Below are 23,621 nucleotides of genomic sequence, written 5' to 3' on the forward strand. Positions count from 1 at the left end.
TCAACTCGGATTAGGGTAGCAGACTCGCTGAACTTCATCAAGGAAACGGACCTGTTTCCGACTACATCAATGACTTTCGAACTTTGGCCGCAGAGTGCAGGTGGAACGAGGAGGCGCAAGTGGGATAGATTCCTGCATGGGCTGGCTGACCGTGTACAACAAGAGGTATACACTCTCGACCTCCCCTCCAGTCTGAAAGCTCTCATAGAGCTGGCGCCACGAGTGGACTCACGATTGGAGTTACGAGATCAATGCACTCGCACAAGAAGAATCCCTGAGGTTCGCAAGCACTACAGATCTGTCACGGTCAGGCCACCCAACGATCCCGAGTCCATGCAGGTGGGATGAGCTTGGCTTTCCCAGGAGGAGAGGGAGCTTCATTGGACTGGAGGACTGTGTCTGTGTTTGTTTACGCCCCTCAATGGTCAAACTCTCCCCACCATCACCCACATCACATACAATATCACAATCACCATTTCAGGCAATCACACAGAGACAATCGCATTTCTGCTCACAGACTCACCCCACACCCCGATTGTCCTCGGTCATCCCTGGTTGGTCAAGCACAACTCCAGGGTTGACTGGGGACACGGTTCGGTTGCGGTTTGGAGCAATCTGTGCTACGCGTCTTGTCTTGTGTCTGCCCGTTCATCTGTGTCTGGTTGTGTTACAGGAGGAGATAGTGAATTTATTTCTAGCCTCTGACCACTTTGACCTCTCCCCGAACGGCGTTCAGGTCTGGTGCAGCCAAAACTACATTTACCAACCTCAAGAGCTGCTTTGTTTTGGCTCCCATTCTCATCACCCCTGATCCTTCATGCCAGTTCATGGTGGAGGTGGGGGTAGGTGCAGTTCTTTCCCAGCGCTCTTCATTGGATGACAAGATGCATCCATGCGTGTTTTCTCATTGATTATCATCAGCCGAACGCAATTACGAAATTGGTAACAGGGAATATTTGACAGTCAAGTTTGCATTGGAAAAATGGCGTCATTGGTTAGAAGGATCGGGGAAACCTTTTATCATATGGACCAATAATAAGAACTTAGATTATATCAGGTCTGCTCAAAGACTTAACTCTAGGCAGGTTTCGTGGTCCCTTTTTTCAGACGTTTTGACTTTTCTCTTTTGTACCGCCCAGGTTCTAAAAATATACCAGAGAGTCTCTATCTCCACACTCATATGGGAGGTTGAGTCGAAGGTTAAAACAGCCTTAGAAGGGGTAACGCCTCCTCCCGGAGGACCACAGAGTCGGTTATTTGTGCCAGAGGGAGTCAGGTCCGATGTAATACGATAGGGTCATTGTTCCAATGTAGCTTTTCACCCAGGGGTTAATATAACCAAGTTTTTGATTAAGCAACGATTCTGGTGGACTGGGATGGCTTGTGACATTCGTGATTTTGTTTTGGCCTGCTCAGATTGTGCCATGGGGAAGACGTCTAATCGTCCTCCTGATGGGTTATTCCAACCGCTCTCAGTTCCTTCGAGACCTTGGTCCCATATCACTCTAGATTTTATAACCGCCCTTCTGCCCTCCCAGGGCAAGACAGTTGTTTTGACTGTCGTGGACTGATTCTCAAAAATGGTTCATTTTATTCCCTTGCCTAAATTACGATGTTACGAGATACGATGTTTGGTTTCCAAGAATCCTTCCTCCTGGAGTAAGCGAATCTCATGTATTGAATACGCTCATAATTCTTTACCAGTATCGGGTACGGGCCTTTTGCCATTTGAGTGTAGCCTAAGGTACCAGGTACCAGCCACCAATTTTTCCCAGTCTGGAATCTGAAGTCGTGGTTCCCTCTACCCATGCCTTCGTGCAGAGGTGTCGTGACACCTGGAGCAGAGCCTGGGAGACTCTGCTTCAAGTGGACATTCACACCAAGCCCCAAGCCGATCGCCACTGGTCTAAGCCTCCCGTCTACGTCATGGGTCAAAAAGTGTGGCTTTCATCTAAGAACATTCGTCTCCGTTCTATAAGTAATAAGTTAGCTCCAAAATTCATTGGCCCGTTTACTGTCACCAAGATTCTGACTGTGGTGGCAGTCCGCCTCAAACTACCTCTTGCATACGGGAGAATTAACCCTGGTTTCATGTTTCCAAATTAAAACCATGCTCGTATTAATCCGCCTGTCCCGTTTCCTCCACCGCCGCGTCTCGTAGATGGGGAACCCACTTTTACGGTTAATCGCATTCTGGACTCGAGGCGGAGACGTGGATTCCAGTACTTGGTGGACTGGGAAGGTTACGGTCCGGAGGAGAGAAGTTGGGTTCCTGCCAGGGACATACTGGATCACTCCTTTATTGATGATTACAATCAACCGGTAGGTCCTCCTGGGAGCTCCAGGAGGCGCTCCTAGGGGATGGGTACTGTCACGGTTCATCAATTCATTGTCTCCTTCTGTTGTGTTGTGTAGTGGTGTTGGAGGTGTGGTCAATGATTGTGGAGCTCATCGTCTCCACCTGCTACACTCATTACCAAGCCTATATCAGCGTGTCTCTCACCTGCACTCATTGTCAGATCGTTTCATGCAGTTCCTGGTGATGTTCCATGTGTCTTCGTCTCTCGTGTTCCCTGGGTGTCCCGTTCCGATTCCAGGAGGATCGTCGGCTGTGATCTCACTGCTTTCCCTGCATCACTGCCGTCTCCCCTGCCTGTCGGCTTCCCTTACCTTAGCTGCGGTAGTTAATCTCGGTGTTCACCATCTGCTCTGCTTGCTGATTCCTGCCTTGTTTGCGAGTGACTTTCTGTGGTCCTAGGACTTTTCACTTTTCCTAGGAGTATTGTTGCAGACTTGTGTGTGCTGAATAAACCGTGATTCATTGCTATTGGATTCTCCTGTCTCTCTTTATAGTGTGTGACAAATGGCTTCTGATGACTTAAGTATGGATAGTGTGCGAATTGGGACGCAGTGTCTGTTTGTGATTTCGAGGAAGATGTTGCAATGGCTTCTGATGACTTTTCCGTTCCGTTGATATATGATAATAGCTGGTGTCCACCGGCACACCATAACATTTTTAGCAAAATTTGGAAAACGTAATAGTATCTCAGACTGACTGAAACATCTCTGATTGACGGTAGAACAGAAAACATCGAGCTCTGATTGTATGCCCCCGTTGTAATGCATTTGTATTGCGATTAGAATGCAATTTGCAATATTTTGAAAATAAAATAATATTCTTTGGAAGTCATTGTCTTTGTAAAACTGTCTCACAACCCTTATTCAAATTCAGTAATTTCAGATGTTTTAGAACATTTTCAGACTTGAGCATAGTTACTTTAGTTATATATTTACAACTTTTTTTCCCCACATGATTATCAGATCTAGTGTGAGGAAATAAGCACAGAAAGGAAAAGAACAAACTCAAGACAGAAAAGAAAAGCAGGGTGCAACTCACTCAAGCTGCCCAGTTGTTTGATGATGGCCGCCAGGGTGCTGTTGGTGACACACTCCAGCTCACTAGGCACTCCATCAGGCAGAGCTCCTCGACACAGGTGCTTGGGCTCAATGCTCCTCTTCACCAGCGGCATGGCTGACTATTGCTGAGACAGAGAAGCAGGGAGACATGTTAAGACACAAATCAACCACCTATTGATCTCAAACACCAAATTAGAAATTGCGTGTCATTTTCACACACACGCATGCACGCACGCAAGCACGCACGCACACACAGAGTTATAAAATAAACATTAATTTAAAATGAACAGCCTCTGATCGCTTTGACCTCTCCCCGAACGGCATTCAGGTAGTCTGGTGCAGCCGAAACTACATTTACCAACCTCAAGAGCCGCTTTGTTTCGGCTCCCATTCATAGTTGGGGCTCCTTTTGCCTGAATTACTGCAACAATGCAACGTGACATGGAGTTGATCAGTGTATGGCACTGCTCAGGTGTTAGGAGAGCCCAGGTTGCTCTGATAGTGGCTTTCAGCTCTTCTGCATTGTTGGGTTTGGCATATCGCATCTTCCTCTTCACAATACCCCAATTAAGAACAGGGATACCATGATCCTTAAACTGGTTGCTTTGGCACTGTGTGCAGGTGCAGATTTTCTAAGGCGTTAAGGTCAGGTGAGTTTGCTGGCTAATTAAAGGGGTACTTCAGCACTGGGAAGATGAATCTGTATTTAAACTGGGTCATTAATGTAGTAGAAATTTGAAATTATTTTTGAATTTGGTGCTTTCTAGACTGAGATGAGTGAGACAGAAAATTTAGTTTTGTCTCATGGGGATTGCTTCGCTGCCCTACGAGGCCACTCCGAAAGCCACCACTACTGAATCACTGGATCACTTTCCCCACTGTTTTTTTTTCCACAAAATTTGTTCAGTTAGAGAACAGACACTACAATTAAAAACTGAAAATGTCTGTTCAATATAATGTGATTTAGCCTCTGAAGGATTGTCACAGCACAAATGTAGCAAAAGTCAGGTTACATTCACCGTGATGAATGACCTCTTGTGATGAGAGCTGAGGTAAACCGTGCTCACGGTATACATTCACAGCACATGTTCAGTCTGACATGTTTTCAGTTCATGGCTTTGGAAGCTTAACTTTTAATAGGAATTAATTTGAGAAGTTAAAACACTCCCTTTGCTCCACCGGCTGCTCCGATTACATAAATGCCTGCAGCTGCGAGCTGAGCAGTGAGTGCGATTTTCCCTTCCCCCATGTGCGGGTTGAAAACATGGCAAAAATTGCTCCGATGACACAAATTGACGGGGGGTATATCGAATATACTCCAGTATATATCGAATATACTCCAGGGTTTCTACTGATAGAAAGCCATATGCTAATCGCTTAAATAACCTTTTAAGAACAGGGATACCATGGTCCTAAAACCAGGTACTGGTTGCTTTGGCACTGTGTGCAGGTGCCAAGTCCTGTTGAAAAATGAAATCTGCATCTCCATAAAGGTGGTCTGCAGCAGGAAGCATGAAGTGCTCTAAAGCTTCCTGGTATATGTCTGTGTTGACCTTGGACCTCAGACAACACAGTGGATCAACACCAGGAGATGACATGGCACCCCAAACCATCACTGACTGTGGAAACTTTACACTGGACCTTAGCAATGTGGATGGTTTGTCTCTCCTCTCTGCCTCTTTTCCTCCAGACCCTGGGACCCTGCTAAATTTAATAATAATAATAATAATTATTATAATTATATAGCGCTTTTCTAGACACCCAAAGCGCTTTACATATAGAAGGGGGAATCTCCTCAGCCACCACCAATGTGCAGCACCCACCTGGATGATGCGACGGCAGCCATTTTGCACCAGAACGCTCAACACACATCAGCTGATTGATGGAGAGGAGACAGAGTGATTAAGCCAATCAGGATATGGGGATTATTAGGAGGCCATGATGGACAGAGGCCAATGGGGAAATTTGGCCAGGATGCTGGGGTTACACTCCTACTCTTTATCGAAGGAAATCCTGGGATTTTTAACGACCACAGAGAGTCGGGACCTCGGTTTAACGTCTCATCTGAAGGACGGAATTTGCTTTCATCAGAGAACATAATTTTAGACCACTCAGCAGCACTCCAGTCTTTTTTGTCTTTCACAAGGACGCTTCTGTTGCGGTCTGTTGTTCAAGAGTGGCTTGACATAAGGAATGCGACAGCTGAAACCCATGTCTGCGCGTAGTGGTTCTTGAAGCACTCACTACAGCTGTAGTCCACTCTTTGTGAATCCCTCCACATTTTTGAATGGGTTTTGTTTCACAATCCTCTCCAGGGTGTGGTTATCCCTAATGATTGTACAGTTTTTTTCTACCACATCTTTTCCTTCCCATCACCTCTCTATTAATGTGCTTGGACACAGAGCTCTGTAAACAGCCAGTCTCTTTTGCAATGACCTTTTGTGTCTTGCCCTCCTTGTGCAAGGTGTTAATGGTCGTCTTTTGGACAACTGTCAAGCCACCAGTCTTCCCCATGATTGTGAAGCCTACATAACTAGACTGAAAGACAATTTAAAGGCCTCTTCAGGTGTTTTGAGTTAATTAGCTGATTAGATTATGGCACCAGGTGGCTTCATTATTGAACCTTTAACTGAATTTGGGACATTCCTTATTTGTCAGCTATAATCATTAAAATTAAAAGAAATAATATATCAGTCTGTGTGTAATTAATTAATATAATATACGATTTTCACTTTTTGAATGGAATTAGTTAAATAAATCAACTTTTTGATGATATTCTAATTATATGACCAGCACCTGTATAGGTTTCTCAAGGAAAATAATAAATTGTGACAATATTAAAATGTGACAATATTTCATGAAAGAGATGAAAGCTGTCTCGCGATATCAGCATTAAAGAGTTGAGTTTGTGGTAAAACCTTTTTCTTGAATTATTTTGTTCTGTCTCATACTCAGTGTTGGGCTCATTGCTCAAAAATGTCACACCATCTCAGATATTTGACTAAGTGAGGTATCTAGCATCAGACAAATAATATTCATTGTATTATACAAAACCAAATGTTCAAGTTTTGCAAGGAATAATAAAAACATCAGGTTTAAAGGTAAAAAGCAGCTCAACCAGACAAGCGATCTGTCCAAAATTCACATGGCCCTGGGTTTTAATCACTGGTTCCCCATACAAATGAAAATTCTAAGGTAAAAGTTACTATAACATAAAATCAGTTCTATAACATCGACTGTCACAACCTGATATGCTTACATTGTATAGAAAAAAAAAATACTATGGAAGCCAATGGCGCCTCATCACCTGTTTGGTTACCAACATTCTGCAAAATATGATCTTTTGTGTTCAGCAGAAGAAAGAAATTTATACAGGTTTGTAACAACTTGAGGGTGAGTAAATGATGACAGAATTTTCATTTTTAGGTGAACTATCCCTTTAAGTGTGTTGTGCTGAATAATCATTCGCCTGTATTTAATACAGGATTCTCTAGCAGGACACACTGTAGTCTGCTCATGTTCACAGACCACCAAAGACCACAGACAAACACTAATAAAAACAGTCACTGGCATCACACACAGTGATGCAGGCGCAACGGTTCAGTGACCTGGGCACGCAGACAGCATCGCCTGGCAAAAAAAGCGGACTAGTATGCTGCTAATGAGACGTGAAAAAGAGTGCTGTTATAGCCCAGTGGGACAGCAGACGAATGTGTGAGTGCTTCTGCTTTCTTGTGTCTAATCGAAGCTATTATTTTGGTCTGAAAGTGAATGGAAAAAACATCTACCGGTATATAGTAAATGTTAAACATTGAAATACTACCATTCATGTCAATTTTATAAAGAAATTAATACTATTTCTATTTTAAATGCAGTTCTTTTGAACTTTTTTATTCATCGTTTTTTGTGATAATAATAAGACATTTCTGATGGACCATGTAACACTGAAGACTGGAGAAATGGCTGCTAAAAATAAATAAAGCATTGAATAACTCTCAGATTTCATAAAGAATATCTGTGTGTATATAACTTCTTTTGTGTTTTAAAGATGAACGTTTAACAGGTTTGGAGCGACATGTCCATGCATTCAGAGTATAATTAATGATATATTTTTGTTTATCATTTTTGTTTAAACTAACCCTTTACAAAACAAATATGCAATCCCACCCCAGGTGAGAAAAAGTAACACAAAATTACTTTCCATAAAAAGTAAAAGTTATTTTTTTAGAGAGTAGAGTAATAGAATATTGTAATTGATTCCTTTTTAAAGTAACTTTCCTCAACACTGGTGACAACTGCATTCTATAGCCGAATAAACTCAGGTAGTGACAACCAGATTTTCTATTTTGTGTTCAGATTACACAACGCTAGTCTGTTGAAGCATGTTTTCTCAGGTTACTGATGCACTTGCAGTTTTATGCACTTTTGTTACCTAATTTTCCTGACATGCTCATTATTGAGATTATATATTTTATTTTTTGAAAAGTTAATGCACTTTAAAAAGTGAATGTCATTTCATTTCTTAAGATGCGATGCTTGATTTTGTTTCAATTTGCTTGTTGCGCTCGTTTGCTACCTCTTGTGGGCATAGGAGACAATACCATAGTTTTTCCCTCTAACATTAAGTATTGCCTTAAGAATTTGAATACAATTTGAATTTGAATGTGTGTGTGTGTGTGGCAGTTGTCCGTGAGAGGCTGCCCACATTACTTTCGTTCTGTTTGGTTAAAGTCTTTTAAATGTTCACCGGTTCTCGCCTCCTTCTTCCCCCTCGAACATACTGTATTACAATTTGTCCAAATTACTATTACACGCAACAACGATATGACATTTGACCATCACGTCACCACCATGGTGCAACTTCTGTGCCTCTCGTAGCCCAGATGGAGCAAGCGTTGCAGGAGTAGCAATGAATATAGCACTTTCGGCATCCATTTCGTGATTGTAATAAATGTTAAATGTTAACTAAAAGTAAAGTTGGTGAGTGGAGTATATGAAATTGTTGACAACAAGTCTTTAAAGGCAGAGCCTCTTTCATTAGCCCACTCACGACGCTGTTGATGTTGAGAGAGGTGCAAGATAAAAATAAAGCATTTTAATCTGAATGATTTTAATGTGTGATTTATCACGGGCAGGGGTCGGGTAACGGTCCAAATATTAACGGGTCTGGGAGGGTGCGGATTTAATTTTGAGATTTTCAAAATCGAATCGTTTTGAATCGAAAATCGATTATGAATCAAATCGTGGCCTCAAAAATCAGAATCGAATTGAATCGTGAGCTGGTACACATTTTTTATTTTTACAATAGCGCAGCGTTAATTGTATTTGTTTCCATTTCTCCTCACGAGACTGCGCGAGCCTTAGCACAAGCTTGTTACCGTCAGTACATCAAATATTATTATTATCAATCGCCACTAAATTAATGTTTTTTTGTTACTGATGTTTTTAATCAGGATACTTGTCCAATCAGGCAAACCAAATTTTCTTTCACTTGCCCCTTCAAAAAAAAAATCCACTTGTCCCGAACAAGCGTTAATGCCGAGTCCTGTAGGGGATTCACTCCAGTATTTAAATGCGGTAGTCACTCCTGAAACGTTAGTGTGTACGTGGCCAATAACTGCAGCAAGAGCTTCTTTAGTCTTAACAATCACAGGTTGTGAGTATTTTTTTCCTTTATTTGATTTTGCTCTTGAAATGTGAAGCAGGCACTGCGGTACTGTGATCTGGTCATCCAATTTAATGAACAGCACCCCATGAATTATTCCACTGGAATACACCTGACATCTCGTTTCTCTTCCCAAATCCTAACACAGAGGCACTTCAGAAATTGTATTTTCTCCCCTATTCTAATCCCTATTAACATGTTAATAACGTGGTGATGTTTATTAAGTAGAGAAATGCAATAGACAATTTTATCTGTCAATGGCAGAAGGAAATTAGAATGAAATCTGTCACTGTTTTTCACAATGTAAAAATGATGAAGAATATTGCTAGGCTGATAATCAAGTGCTGGCCTGATTTCTTTTAAACACAGTATCATAATTATAAACCAGTTCAAAAACAGATCACACTGCGCTGAAATGTTCACACTCTTTTTCAGTCTTCTCTCAGTCTGGGTCTGCTCATGAATAAAGCAGTAGAGATGAGTGAGACCAAAGAGACGCGGGGCTGTAATCCTCACTCCCTCGAGCGCTTGGCAGGACTGTGTGAAGTGTAAGTAATAAAAGGATGGGTTAATGGAGAGAGAGAGAGAGAGAGAGAGAGAGAGAGAGAGAGAGAGAGAGAGAGAGAGAGAGAGAGAGAGAGAGAGAGAGAGAGAGAGAGAGAGAGAGAGAGAGAGAGAGAGAGAGAGAGAGAGAGAGAGAGAGAATATCTGTCTGTGTTTTAGGGGAATTAAAGGACACATCAGACTGCAAAATACTCAGAAGCTGGACAGTTCATCATTGTTGTTCATCATTGCGTTGCTTTTTTCCAGTGGCTTTCAAAGAATTCATGATGTGCATTTTATCAGTACGTCCCTGGGAATCAAATCCATGACCTTGGCATTGCTAGTGCTCTGCTCTGGCAGTTGAGCTATAGGAATGTTACCTACCAAAACTGTTTTTGTTTGCTGTGGACTCGGGACACATCTATGATTCACTAAATGCTGTTTAGATGGACAGATCTTGGAGATTTGAAAAACAGACACTAATGAAAATCAAGTAGATTTTGGAACAATGAGATTTCATTCTGTGTAGAATTGCCTGGCTCAATCGTGTAAAAACAGAAACCAAGCAATATTTTTTTCCCCTATTTTTGTGGTTGGTTGCAGCTGGTTAAGAGATAAAAAAAACAAACATTTTACATTCTGCTAGTTGCCATAGCAATGTTTCCATTTATTTTAACTTGTATGGAAAAGTACAGTGTAAATAGTATAATATTATAATAATATTTTGAACTTGAACGCTTGGACAGAAACTGTCAAAACTTGTGATGATGGTAAGAATGGACCATTTGGAATTGCAGTAAGAATTACATTACAGAATTACAGGAAGCACACACAGAGAGAATGAAAAGGAATGAATGAGAGGGAGAGCCAAAAAAAAAAAGTGCCACCTTGCCAGGAGGGGCCTTCGTGGTGTTGCCATGGAAACAACACTGAAATGGCTTCTGAGAAAGGATTGAATTAGAGAGGGAGAATGCGAGAAGGAGAAGAGTGAAAAATGGTGCAGAGAATCCCTTCTATACATCTCAACAAGATGTCAGAAACGCAGCAGAGCCCCACCCACTCCTGTAAGCCACTCCCTGTGATATACAGACATTAGCAGAGAGATCTGGGAACCTTCCATGATTTTTATACTATACAAATTGTGTATCATATACCCTAGTTACAACCCTACTCATCGCAGAAAACGTAATGCCTTTTTACATTTTCAACACAAAAAAACACCAAATAACAAAAACATCACCTAAAACAGCACTAGGTAACTTTTCAACCTTCATAATATATTTTCAAGACTCTTGTGATGATACATCGACTTACAATAGGTTGAATGACACGTCTGCCATAGCCTGACGGGGTCTGTATCGTTTTTAATCATACTTTTAAACTTCGGGTTTCGAGTAGTAACCTGAGAACAAAAAGAACTACAAAATTTGACTGCTTTACGGCATATACGTCGCTTCCACCAACACCCACACTTCTTTAAATTCGGACGTGCAAGCCCAACTTTGTTTGTCGGATAATATAGTCATGTCCGAAGCAGCAGAGACAAATAAGAAAGAAAAGTTGGAGGAAAGCAATAAGAGGAAACAAAAAAGTGATGTCATGTCAACAAATGCATGCGCGATGGCATCCCTTGTTGTAGGATGACAGATCTTACGACAGCAGTTGAGGACATTATTTTTTCCCAACTGTAGAGAGACACCGAGAGCAAGTTACCCAGTGCTGCTTTACTATGATTTATAATAGGGATGCACGATATTTGATTTTTGCCGATATCCGATATGCCGATATTTTTCAGCTCATTTTGCCCGATGCCGATACGGATACACGTTTTTTATTTCCCTTTGTTTGGAAACAACACCATTTTGAGCAAAAAATATATATTTTTTTCATTCTGGTTTCAGATTTCTGAGGTCTCCTTACTAAAAGGATTCTTTCTGAAGATAAATAAAAGTTAATAAAGTTTTTTATGATAAGAGTATATTAAAAGAAAATAATAATAAAAGTCAGTAATTTTTCAGCTGTAACCTAAATATTGTATTTTTGGATTTAACGTTTGTGCACATGAAGTGGGGGTGGCATGACATCTGTTGATGCTGTCTTTCAATTCTACAATTATTTTAGAGCTCCTTGGATTATTTTTCATCATCCATTTACTAAAATTGTATTACAGATTAATACACTGTATGGTCCCGTTCTTAGCGATTCCATCTTTCAAACTTTAGTTAGTGTGAAATGTTGCTGTTAGAGCATAACTGATACCTGTAAAATTATAAAGCTCAAAGTTCAATGCCAAGCGAGATATTTTATTTAACAGAAGTTCCCTTTCAAAGCCTACAGCAAACGGCCAGTTTGGACTACACCCCTGCACTTCCTGCAGGAATGACGTCACTAGAACCGCTCGTTGACTAACCCTCCACCCACAAGAACACGCAAAAAGGGGGCGTGGTTTTGTTGCTCTCCCAAGTGGAGAAGAGCGCGCATTCAGCGCTTGCATCTCCCCGTTATGGTAAGAGACGGGACCTTTCCGGGCAAAGTGCGCTAAGCTGCTGTCTAGGCATGTGCCGATATTAATTTTTCATGCTGCGATTAATTGATAAAGTTTTATCACGATATGCGATATTATCAGCTTTAAGAACTATTTTTGTAAGAACAAAAATAACTGAATGTTTAAATACAATAATGCACCAAAAATATATACAGCTCTGGAAAAAAATTAAGAGACCACTTAACATTGAGAAACAATGAGAAATCAATGTTATGTGGTCTCTTGATTTTTTTCAGAGCTGTACAAGTAAAATTTTCAAACAGATTAAAGTGCAAAAGAATTAGGCTATAAAGAACAACAGGTAGGCTAACAAATTACAATAATGTCTCATTAGTTTATGCATTAAGATTGAGCAACAGCTACATTTGGTACAGAAAGTATAATGTTTTTGTTAATGTTAGTTAAGAAATACTGATCATTGTTAGTTTTATCTTAGGTCCATTAAAAGTTATTTTGATTTTGATTTTAATGTTATTAAAAAGTAACTAAGAAATTAACATAGAATGATTAATTCTTTATAAGTATTTTTCAATGTCAGTTTGGTAATAATGAATTAACATGTTAACTAATGAAGTCGTATCTCAAAGTTATACTGAACAATAACAAATAATTAGAACAGTTCTAATTATTAGGGTTGTAGTCCAGATTAAAACATAAAAATGTTTAAGTTTGAAAATAAATAGCCTATTAAGTCTTTAAGTATTAAGTATTTGGTGCTGTGATGAACAACATTGAGATTACAAAAACGAATGGCTGTTTTAAAAACTACACGAGTTTTTTGTTTGTTTGCTGGTTTCCGGGGTAACCGGCTTCATTCTGCAGTTCATCAGCGCCCTCTGCTGTCACTGAGCGGCACTTCAGCAGCGCGTCTCCTTCACCAGTTCAGTCATGTGCAAACGCACGTTGGGCTTGTTTATATCTGAGCGCGTCCCTTTGACGCAGAATACAGCTGTGTTGAGCATTTATACGGTTGATGGGCAAAGTATTATTGAGTGCATTATAAAAAATTATAAATTGTTAATAAATTATTATTTACGATATTTTAAAGTGCCCACGATAACAATATCGTGCATATTCATTATCGTGATAAATCGCATTATCGAAAATCGGCACATGTCTACTGCTGTCCAATCACAACACGGGAAGCGCTGGCCCAATCAGAACTCGTTAGGTGTTTCTGAAGGAGGGACTTCATAGAACAAGGAAATCATCAGGCCGTTTTTAGGACAGAGGAAACAGCGCCGTACAGATAAGTCAATTGTGTGAAAAATACTGTGTTTTTTTACACGCGAAACATGAACTCATGTTATATTGCACACTGTAAACATAATCAAAGCTTCGAAAACACGCGAAGAACGGGACCTTTAATTTACAAGTGTCATGCTTGTGATTTATGACTTCATTAACAAGAAGTAACTTCAATTGATTTGTGTATTCTACTTTTCATTGTATTACTGTAACAACAGTGCCCCCACACTACATGTATAAATATAGAGCAGTCTGGCAGGCAGGCACTAGGACCTGGAGGAGGCTTCTGCTGCTGTGGAGGCTGCTGCATGCACTGGAGAGTGGGGAGATGCGATTGGGCTTGTTTTGTTCTGAAAAGTTGTGGCCGATTTTTATATTTTAAGTGTTTATCGGCCAATAATATCGCGCATCCCTAATTTATATTGGTTTTCTTCATAGGGCCCAAAAATATCCCCACAAGGTAAACAAACTACTGATATTAATATCTTTGTCAGGACATTATTGTTCCCACAAAGAAGGGTATACCAGGACGACACACACACACACACACCCACACACACTTTTTAATTTAGTTATTTTATATAATTAGTTTTATAAATAACTTCATTTAAAAGACATTACAAGCTTTATAAAGAGATATCGGCCGTGTCTGTGTGGCAAGTTTTCTCTGAATTCTGATTATATTTTCACACGCATTTCAGAAAGGACTTCACAGGGAGAAAGATGGAAGAACGCGCATCCTGTTTGGTTTTTTTTTATTTAGCGTAAAGCACAGGTTTTTATTTTGAGTAAAAGTAGATACTTGTTTAAGCTATGTTAAAGACATATTGTTCATATCTGTGAGGCCAAAAATGATGAAGTATTTTAAGTCGTTTTACACCGTCATGAGTAAAAAAAAAAAAAAAAAACAACAACAGCAAAACGCACGGGCGCGTTTTTCGGGTCCAGGGGGTTAATGACTATCCAAGAATGAATTTCTCCATCTCCCCAGGGAGAGCCCCCAGGACCCTGTGGAGAGCTGAAGAGTGAATTCTTGAGTTTCTATAATGTGTGTGTGTTGTGTGTGTGGGTACGTAATATGATTAATATGTAGATATTAATATGTAATATGAACATTAAGAGCAATGAGCGTATAAGGTTCACCTCATTAACCAAAACTAAACACTCTTTCACAATTACCTGATTAGAAGCAGTCATAGTACAGCAGCAGAAAAATGAGTGCATGAGTGTGTGTACTCTGTTTGCATGATATTAAATACATTAAAGTCAGTCATTTATTACGTTTGTGTGTATGTGTGTGCATAAGCATCTGCTCTGTGTGAAACAGACGGCATTTATAATGGAATTAAAGGCCCAGCTCTGACTCTCAACAGGCATGTGTTTAAAAGTCAATGTAATGCTATCAAACACTCATCTCCCACTGAGCCAAGTGCCAGCGGACTGCTTGCAAAATATCACACATACCCACTCTCATTAGTCACAAACACTAATTCTCTTAATAGGTTCCAAATGAATGCAATCCTTCTGCAGCTGCATTTATTTGATCAAAATATTGTGAACATATATTACTTTGAAATAATGTTTAATATATTTCAAAATGTAATTTATTCCTGTGATGGCAAAGCTGAATTTCATTGATAACGCCAGTCTTCAGTGTCACATGATCCTTCAGAAGTCATTATAATATGCTAATAAGGTGATCAAGAAACATTCCTATCATCATCATCATAGTCATCATCATCAGTTTAAAAATATTTTTATGGAAGCCATAATACTTTTTTTCAGGATCCCTTTAATGAATAGGAAGTTCAAAATAATTAATTTGAAATAAATATTTTGTAACATCATAAATAACTTTTTCTGTGATTTTTTATTAATTAAATGTATAGTGTTGTCATGATAATGTAATTTCTAATTTCGATACGATACCTTGCAAAATATCAATATTCAATACTATTATCGAGATCACTGATTAAAAACTACAAAATGTATATACTGCCATGTAGATATTTTAATATTAATCTCATAATTTGTCGTCCATTCACTAAAATTCTATGCAATCAACATTTTCAAACTTCAAAAAGTATCCATATGAATCAAGCAGTTTAATCAAAGTCTTCTGAGGAGCCACAATATATTTATTTATATATAGCTTGTTCAATTACAATTACATTCATCGCACAAAATGTTTGCTTAGTGTATTTGTGTTTTTACAATGGAGTAATTTTGTTGCAATAGCTCTCACACAGCACAATGAAGCTTGATTTCAAACTCTAAATTAAATGTACATAAGACAAGTAAACAGTCAGTAATAAAATAACTAAACTAGCGGTGTATTATTACTGCGGAAATGAGTATTGGAATCAGATATCGATACGTATCAGAATTTTTACACCAATATTTTAATGCAGAATAAAAATACCAGGGTTTTTCCTGCATAGAAAATTACAAGGTGGCCAAAATGTGTGATTAATATTCAAAAAAAATAAAAAATAAATAAAACGTCAAAAAGGCTGCCTGCTTTGCGAGTGGGCACGCTTGTGCGCCTGATGGTTCAGGGGCAATGTCACAGGAGTCGCCCTGTCAGTTATATGCAAGCTATATGCAAGCTATGTAAGATACAGTTAGCATACCTCATTTTATTTAACGTTAAACAGAAGCATTACTAAAGTGTAGGCTACTGTACTGACTGAAGAGATATTGCATGAATAAAGGATAAATAAACTGCTTTCACTGGTTTGATTATTTAACGTTTCATGTCAAGGAAAAGTTCTATGTTTACCACAGCACAGCTCGTTCTGAGAGTTCAATATGCTGTAAAACTTAAATGAATATTAATAATATTAATTTCAATCACTAAATGAATCCTGCTATATTTGGGACAAGAGTCGTGACCTTAAATTGCTTGCACAAAACTCGATCAGCACTCAAAGTTTGTTCATTTAAACCGTTATGCGCAGAGAGCCTGAGAGTGAGTGCGAGAGAGAGAGAGAGAGAGAGAGAGAGAGAGAGAGAGAGAGAGAGAGAGAGAGAGAGAGAGAGAGAGAGAGAGAGAGAGAGAGAGAGAGAGAGAGAGAGAGAGAATATCTGTCTGTGTTTTAGGGGAATTAAAGGACACATCAGACTGCAAAATACTCAGAAGCTGGACAGTATCGGTCTGCTCTCTGCGGTCTTGGCCATTAGTTGATTTATTTGTTTTTGTGTAAGTAATATGTTGCCAAATATGTTTAACCCTTAAATGCCAGACGTCGTTCACTATCACTTCCCTGCTCCTCATTCATTTTTTAAAGTTAGACATCAACCTTCTTAGTATTCCTCAATCAATCCATTTTAAACAATATAACAGGAAAAAAAATAATTGAATTATAATTGAATGCCTGTTTTTTCACTAGTTTAAATTGTATAGGATCGCTAACAACCCGAGGTGTGTAGGATTGTACTTATATATTTTTTGCACAATAATAAATGAATCTATAATGACGAAATATGGCGCAATTCACCTTTATTCCACAAGGTGGCAATGTCTGATACCCAATGATGAAGTGACGTTTCACTCATAGTTACCTCAGAAAACAGTTGACAGAAAACGAAACAATAATAATTATAATCTGCAAAACTTGAAATGACTCAGTGATTTACAGCAGAGAGCAAGTACTAAACACAATCATATGTTAGTGTCACTGTCTCTTGATGATGGATGTGGTCAAGAAGCTGTCAGTGATCATAATATTGATTTTGAAGACGGTGAAAAATGAGTTTGGAGAATATGCTGGAGATCGCGAATATGAACAGATGCTAAATATACTGGTAAACAAGGTCTGACGAGGACAGATGATGATGGTATTAAACATCTGCTCAAACTGAATCCTTCCAAGCTCCAAAAGGTAACGAAATAGGTTTTATTTTATTGTTCTGTAAGTGTTACTCTAATATCAGTTTTATATATTATCACGATAGGTAGAGGTCTATCCATGTTAAATATAGATCCGGGTCGCTAACGACCAGAATATGTAAGAATATTTGGCGAAACAGTCATGCATTTAAGGGTTAAACTTAAATAGACTACCTATACAAGTAGGTTCGAATAGCTTAGAGGGACTATTCGGACGTCATTTTTTTAGCAATTTTGAAAGCCCAATAGGGCAACACCTGCCTCATGCAATGGGGGAAGAGCAGACAATGAAATGACCTGGGCTCTGAAGGATGTTGAGCGCACCTTAGGCACATAGCCATGTCTTGGCTTGAGGATTACCTTAGAGTCGTTGAGGATGACCCCAAACTCGAGACAGGAAGCATTCAAGGAGAGTGCTTGTAAGTCACCTACTCGCTTAACTGATGCTAGGGCTAGCAGGAGTGCGGTCTTAAACGAAAGTGGATTTACCTCAGCCAACTGCAGCATCCCAAATGGGGGACCCCTGAAGACCGTGGATAGGTCCCACACGGGTATTGAGAGGGGGCGAGATGGGTTCAGCCTTTCTAGCCCCCTAGAGGAAGCGTATGACTAAGTTGTCTCTTCCTAGAGATTGGCCAGCCACAGGAGCATGGAAAGTGGTTATGGCTACTAGGGCAGTGACGGTGGCAGCTTTTTACCATTGCGGTGGTCTAGGGCTTTGCTGGTAGAGCGACAGAGCAGTGGCCAAGTAACACTGGAAACAAAAATGTTTTTTCTGTATATTAATTAGGAATGTGATGGCAGACCTATTATTTGTTTTGTAAATAAAGTGTTGTGCTTCATTATGATTGGCCGACCACCACCGGTGCTACTCAGCTCTACCACCACGATGGGGCTGTTCATGTTCACCGGCAGAGCCCTAGATCACTGCGGTGGTAAAAAACTGCCACCGTCACAGCTCTAATAGCTGACACACATACTTTGAGTGTGGAGGGGATATGACCTGCGTCCAGTAGCTCTTGTAAAAACAATAGTACTAGTAGTACTTCGCATAAATAGGGGTCTTGGCTACGAGCTGAACACCAGCTGGTGATCACTAACCATTTAAGGGCATAGAGCAGTGGTTTTCAAACCTGTTCTGGAGGCACCCCTGTCCTGCACATGTTGTGCGTCTCCCTCATTTATCACACCTGATTCAACTCATCAGCGCGTTAGTAGAGACTGCCGACCGGTTTTGCGAAATCGTTGACAAATGCCCGAGATCATAGGCAAAACGGTGCTCGTGCACGCGAGTGGCAGTGTGAATAATCAAAGAAGCGATCAGAGAGAAATCGCTGACAAGTCGCCGACGGCCATATGATTTTTGGCATGCTGGACCTGTCAGCGATTTAAACTCCTGCTGTGTGAACTGCGTTCTGACTGAAAATGACATCGGTGATGACCGACAACCAATGAAAGAGTGAGATACAGGGCAGCAGGAGGTTCATGGAGGAGAAATAGAGCAGAATATCAGTATTTTAATAGATATATTTACAATTCTATCAAACAGAATCAAAGCCCAAACATTTGCACATCCAGCCGGAGCAGCAGCACATTACAAAATTATTTATTTACCTCAAACTGTCTTTGCAGAACACAATCCTTGCTCCCTCTGTCTCTCCAACAATTTTTTCCACCATAATCCTCTTTCTTTTTCTCCACAAATAAGCGCACATACAATTTGAAGCAAACTTTGTGCAGTTTATCATTTTGAATAACAATTCCAAGTCTTGCGCGAGAACTCCGGTCTGATGCACGAGTAATCTCGCGTTGTTTACTTGTCACATCGCACGTGTAGTTGGGAAACGTAGTTTGCGCAATGGAGAGAGAGAGTTGTTGGAGATTCTTCCTCTTGTTCAGTCAAGCAGTGTGAACTCCTCTGTCGTCAGCCAAAGAGCTGCTTCGAGCTCTTCAACTCAGGGAACCATATCAGGGTCTACCAGAGAGGGGTAATTAGAAGGACTGCACACTTGCTCTCCCTGATCTGTTCGATGGCCTGCAGGAGCATCAATAACAGAGGGAATACATAATGGCGGAGGCTAAGGCAAAGAGGTCTACTTCTGAACTCCTGAAAATGCACCAGATTAGTTGAACCGTCTGAGGGTGGAGAGACCATTCCATGTGGGGAATGTTGTCTCAAGACAGCATGTCTGCTCCCTGGTTCAATTTGCCAGATACATGCACTGCTCTTATTAAGTGCAAGTTGGCCTGCCCTCGTACAGAGCTCCCCGACCTAGGTTGGAGGTGTCTGTTGAAATTACCTTCTTTTGAGACTAGGCCCATACTTACACCAGTCTGGTACTGGTCGGTGTCTTTCCAAGGGGCCAGAGCTTTTGATTTACCCTTATATGAAGGCGGCCAGATAGCCAAGCATGAGCCGGGACATTACCCCTCTCTCTTCCTTGTTAGAATTGGATCAGGAAGGCTTCCAAGGCTCAGGGTCCAGGGTAATCCTAGGCCGGGGTCCCTGGTGCTGGAAGCCGCTCACCATTGAGCCGTAGGGCTAAAGAGACAAGGGGGTAAAGGTTGGATTCAAGGAAGGCAGTCTTATCAGCATCCTTGATCACTGTCAAGTTGTGCCACAGCTGGCGTTCAAGCACTACCAGGCTGGCCATACTCCTCCCAATGGCCTGTGCAGAGGTTTTTATGACATGTTTGTTGAGCACAACATTATGCACATAAGCAGTTTGTGCCATGTAAGTTTTTCATATTATCATGGGTTTGTTTATGGAGTGTATATAATTATTTACATAATTACAATTATTTATATATAATTATTTACATTCACACAAACTACCGGTCACCGATAACATTTTTTTAAGACCGATTACAAATACTTACATTTGGGTAGTTGACGATACCAAGTACCGATACGAGTACTTAATAATACCAACAGCTGGACATTCACGTTCTCCAAAGGGAACTTTTCAATGCATAGTTGCACAGCGTTTAATGTTTTGCTTTATTTTTTAAATTTTTTTTTTACAAAGGCTATGTTTAAATTACAGTTGTGTTAATGTTATATCTTGAAATTAATATATTATTCTAAAAAGTGTATATCGGTAGTAAAACAAAATTTATTTTTACCTAAGGTTTTGCATGCGTTAGTTTTCTCTGGCGCTTGTAGTCATGGAAATCTCTTGGGTGAGGGAGGATTTTGAAAGCTTACACACAATTTTTCCGTTTTCTTCCATGTCATGTCAAACTAGAGCCCCGTTTCCACCAAAATTACCCGGAACAATTTGTACCAGGAACTTTTTTACAGGAACTTTTCTCCCCCCCAGACCTGCAGCTGTCTGCGTTTCGACCGCGATAAAGTTCCGAGAAGATTAGGCAAATTAGTCCGGTGATGTAGGACTGCGCGCGACTGCTCCTCCAAGCCAGTGACGGACAAGGGCTGTCACTTTTTATTCGATATTCGAATATGCATTCGAAGATGACGTGAAATATCCGTAATCGAACTATAAATAAACTATCCGGTTTTTAAAGTGCCATGTAGCGCAATTTTTTTTTTTTACTGTCGGTGCGTTTACATGGAGCACTGTAATCAGTTTAAAAGTCCAATCTGAAGGAAAATGCTCCATATAAACACCTCAATCGTAATAAAAATGGCCCAAACTGAATGAAATTGTAATCGTTTTGAGATAGGTGGATAAATCTTCTCATGAATCGATCAAACGAAACATTTCACCATGTAAATGACCTGACCGGATTACTTTTGAGTGTGCGTCCTTATGTGACAACAGCGCGCGCCCCACTGAAGAGCACACGTCGTGCTCATGCACCAAGCATGTTGACAAGAGAGGAAAATACATTTTTCTGAGGGATAATCTTTTTATTTCATAAGAAGTTATGAAGATAATGTTGGCATAATGACACTGTCCCTAAGCCTATGTAAGCAAACAATCATTAACTACTTCAACTGCACCTGACATTAGAATTAATTTTTTTCTGAGATGATTATTACACTTTACAACAAATGAATAGCTTTTTTTTTTCCTGGTGGCCGTTGAGAGTTGCTATGGCATCCGTAAACACATTCAGCTGCTGGAGATGACGGCGTTGTAGATAATTGAATATATTCGAATGCCTTGCTTGATATTTGATATCCGTTCGAATTAGATTTTTTTCAAAAATGACAGCCCTAGCGGACAGTAATCATTTTTGTGTGTACCGATTGAAAGATTTAGTGGATTTAGTTATTATAAGCTATTTATTTGTTTAAATAATCATCTCAGAAAAAATAATAATTCTTCTGTCAGGCGCAGTTAAAGTAAAAAACTGCCTGGGGCAATATACGCTGTGTCATTACTCCAACATTATCTTCATTATCTTATAACTTACGAAATAAAAAGTTAACCCCTCAGAAAAATTAACTTTCCTCTCTTGTCAACATGAGCGCGGCGTGTAAGACTTTTAAAAATGCCGAGTTGAACCTAAATGCTGCGTGAGCTCAACCAATCAGCATGTTCAGCGCCCAAGTCCCGCCCTCGAAAGTTCCTGAACTTTGAAAAAGTACCTGAACTTTGAAAAAGTACTACCCTGCGAGCAGGGCCGTTTGGAGGGGGAAATATTTACCCGGAACTTCATTTATACCCTGGTTCCTGCGGTCTAAACACACGAAGTACCACCCAAAGTTCCTAGTTCCTGGGTAAAGTTCCTGTGGTGGAAACGGGGCTTAGTATAACAATTAAGCTTGCTTAGGCTTGTTATGCTGGGACAACATGTGGTATAAAAGTTATATCAGATTAAAGTAGAAACATTATGAATTAAACTTTGCACTTGAACAGTGGCTATATCAACAACCTAAAGATATGAAAATATGGTTAAATAATGTATAGATCTCAGTACACGGCAATTTGAGGAAATATGTTTATAATATAGGCTATTAGATTTGACTCATTGGTCCTGTGGTGTCCATTGACTTTATCTATTGAAATGAATACATTTATTCAGCAAGGATGCATTCAATTTAACAAGTGACAGTATAGACATTTATAATGCTGCAAAAGCTTTATATTTCAGATAAATGCTGTTGTTTTGAACTTCCTATTCATGTTTCTTGAGCATCTTTTGACTGGTAGTGTATAAATCTAATAATATAAATAGTTTTTCATGCATTTTATAACACATAGTACTTTGTCCTTTTTATTAATATGTTAAGATTTTATAAAATGAGTCAAAAGATTTTTGTCAATAATTACTTTTTGCTGCTGTACACCCATACTATAGTTTAATATAGTATGTTATAATGTAAAATGTAATAATTTTTCAATATATATTAGTTGAATATAGGAAAAAAATAAGGAAATAGGATTACATTCTGTTCCCTTATTCTAAATATTCAGAGCTGTTCGGAACAGAACAAGAGTGTCATCAGTGCAGACTGAGAGGAAGTGTTGCCATGGTTTCCTTTCATGGCCCTGATTGTTGCTTGATCAAAAAAGAGAAGAGCAGAAGCCAAACACTACAGACAGATATTAGACAGACAGAAAGACAATAAACTGCACATTATTCACAACATAATCAAGATATTAAAATAAAATAAGTGTTAACAGGTTTACTAGCTTTGTTATAACAAAAAGAACTGATCGTTTAGCTAAATACAATAAAGCAATACACAAAAATGCATAAAGTAAACAAATATTTAAAAGTGCAAAAGAATTATAAAGAACAATAGGTAACACTTTACAATAAGGCCTTACTAATTAATGCATTAACATTAAAGATGCCCTAGAATGATTTGAAAAATTATTTTAAATTGTTCTCTGATCTCTAAATAGAGGGTATGAATATTAATGCCGAGTTTGCTCTGATTGGCTGTTTCACTGCACAGCTAACACATCTATACCATCCGTCATGACAATGATTTTACAATGATAGCTTAAACAAGGATAAAAAGGGCTTATGAAAGGTGGTGTGAACTCCGTAATTTGAGGAAATTCATATATATCGATAATAGTGGTCCTTACAACTTACCAAAGATTCAGTGATCCATGGATATTGACATGCAGCCAGGAAACGTGTTTTCCTGACATTTTTATGAGCCTCATTTTCGACATTAATATTTATAACTGTCAGTCATCACAATTTTTAAGTGAATCCCGCATGTGCGGATAGGTCAGTGTATTGAAGCATGTATGTGACCGCTTGTCAATGGAAAACAAAAGTTGTATCCCTTTATAATCACTAAAAGCTGTCACATTCAATAAACGCAATCTCACAAAGTTCAGCAGTGAAGCTGGTATACAATAAATCACTTATTTTCACAA

At 39.5% G+C, this 23,621-nt stretch overlaps 1 protein-coding gene across 3 annotated transcripts in view; it reads right to left on the reverse strand.

Annotated features, from left to right (window-relative positions):
• Nucleotides 1–23,621, reverse strand: part of zgc:109889 (uncharacterized protein LOC553542 homolog) — a 46,737-nt gene that overhangs the window by 15,494 nt on the left and 7,622 nt on the right. For all 3 annotated transcript variants that reach the window (XM_067444499.1, XM_067444512.1, XM_067444504.1), the window contains exon 2: nucleotides 3,398–3,542. In XM_067444499.1, the coding sequence (XP_067300600.1) occupies nucleotides 3,398–3,530 (133 nt within the window). In that variant the 5' untranslated portion in view covers nucleotides 3,531–3,542. The remainder of the gene's footprint in view (nucleotides 1–3,397; nucleotides 3,543–23,621) is intronic.

This window comes from Pseudorasbora parva, chromosome 1 (genome assembly GCF_024679245.1).
Source record: "Pseudorasbora parva isolate DD20220531a chromosome 1, ASM2467924v1, whole genome shotgun sequence".
Lineage (NCBI taxonomy): Eukaryota > Metazoa > Chordata > Actinopteri > Cypriniformes > Gobionidae > Pseudorasbora > Pseudorasbora parva.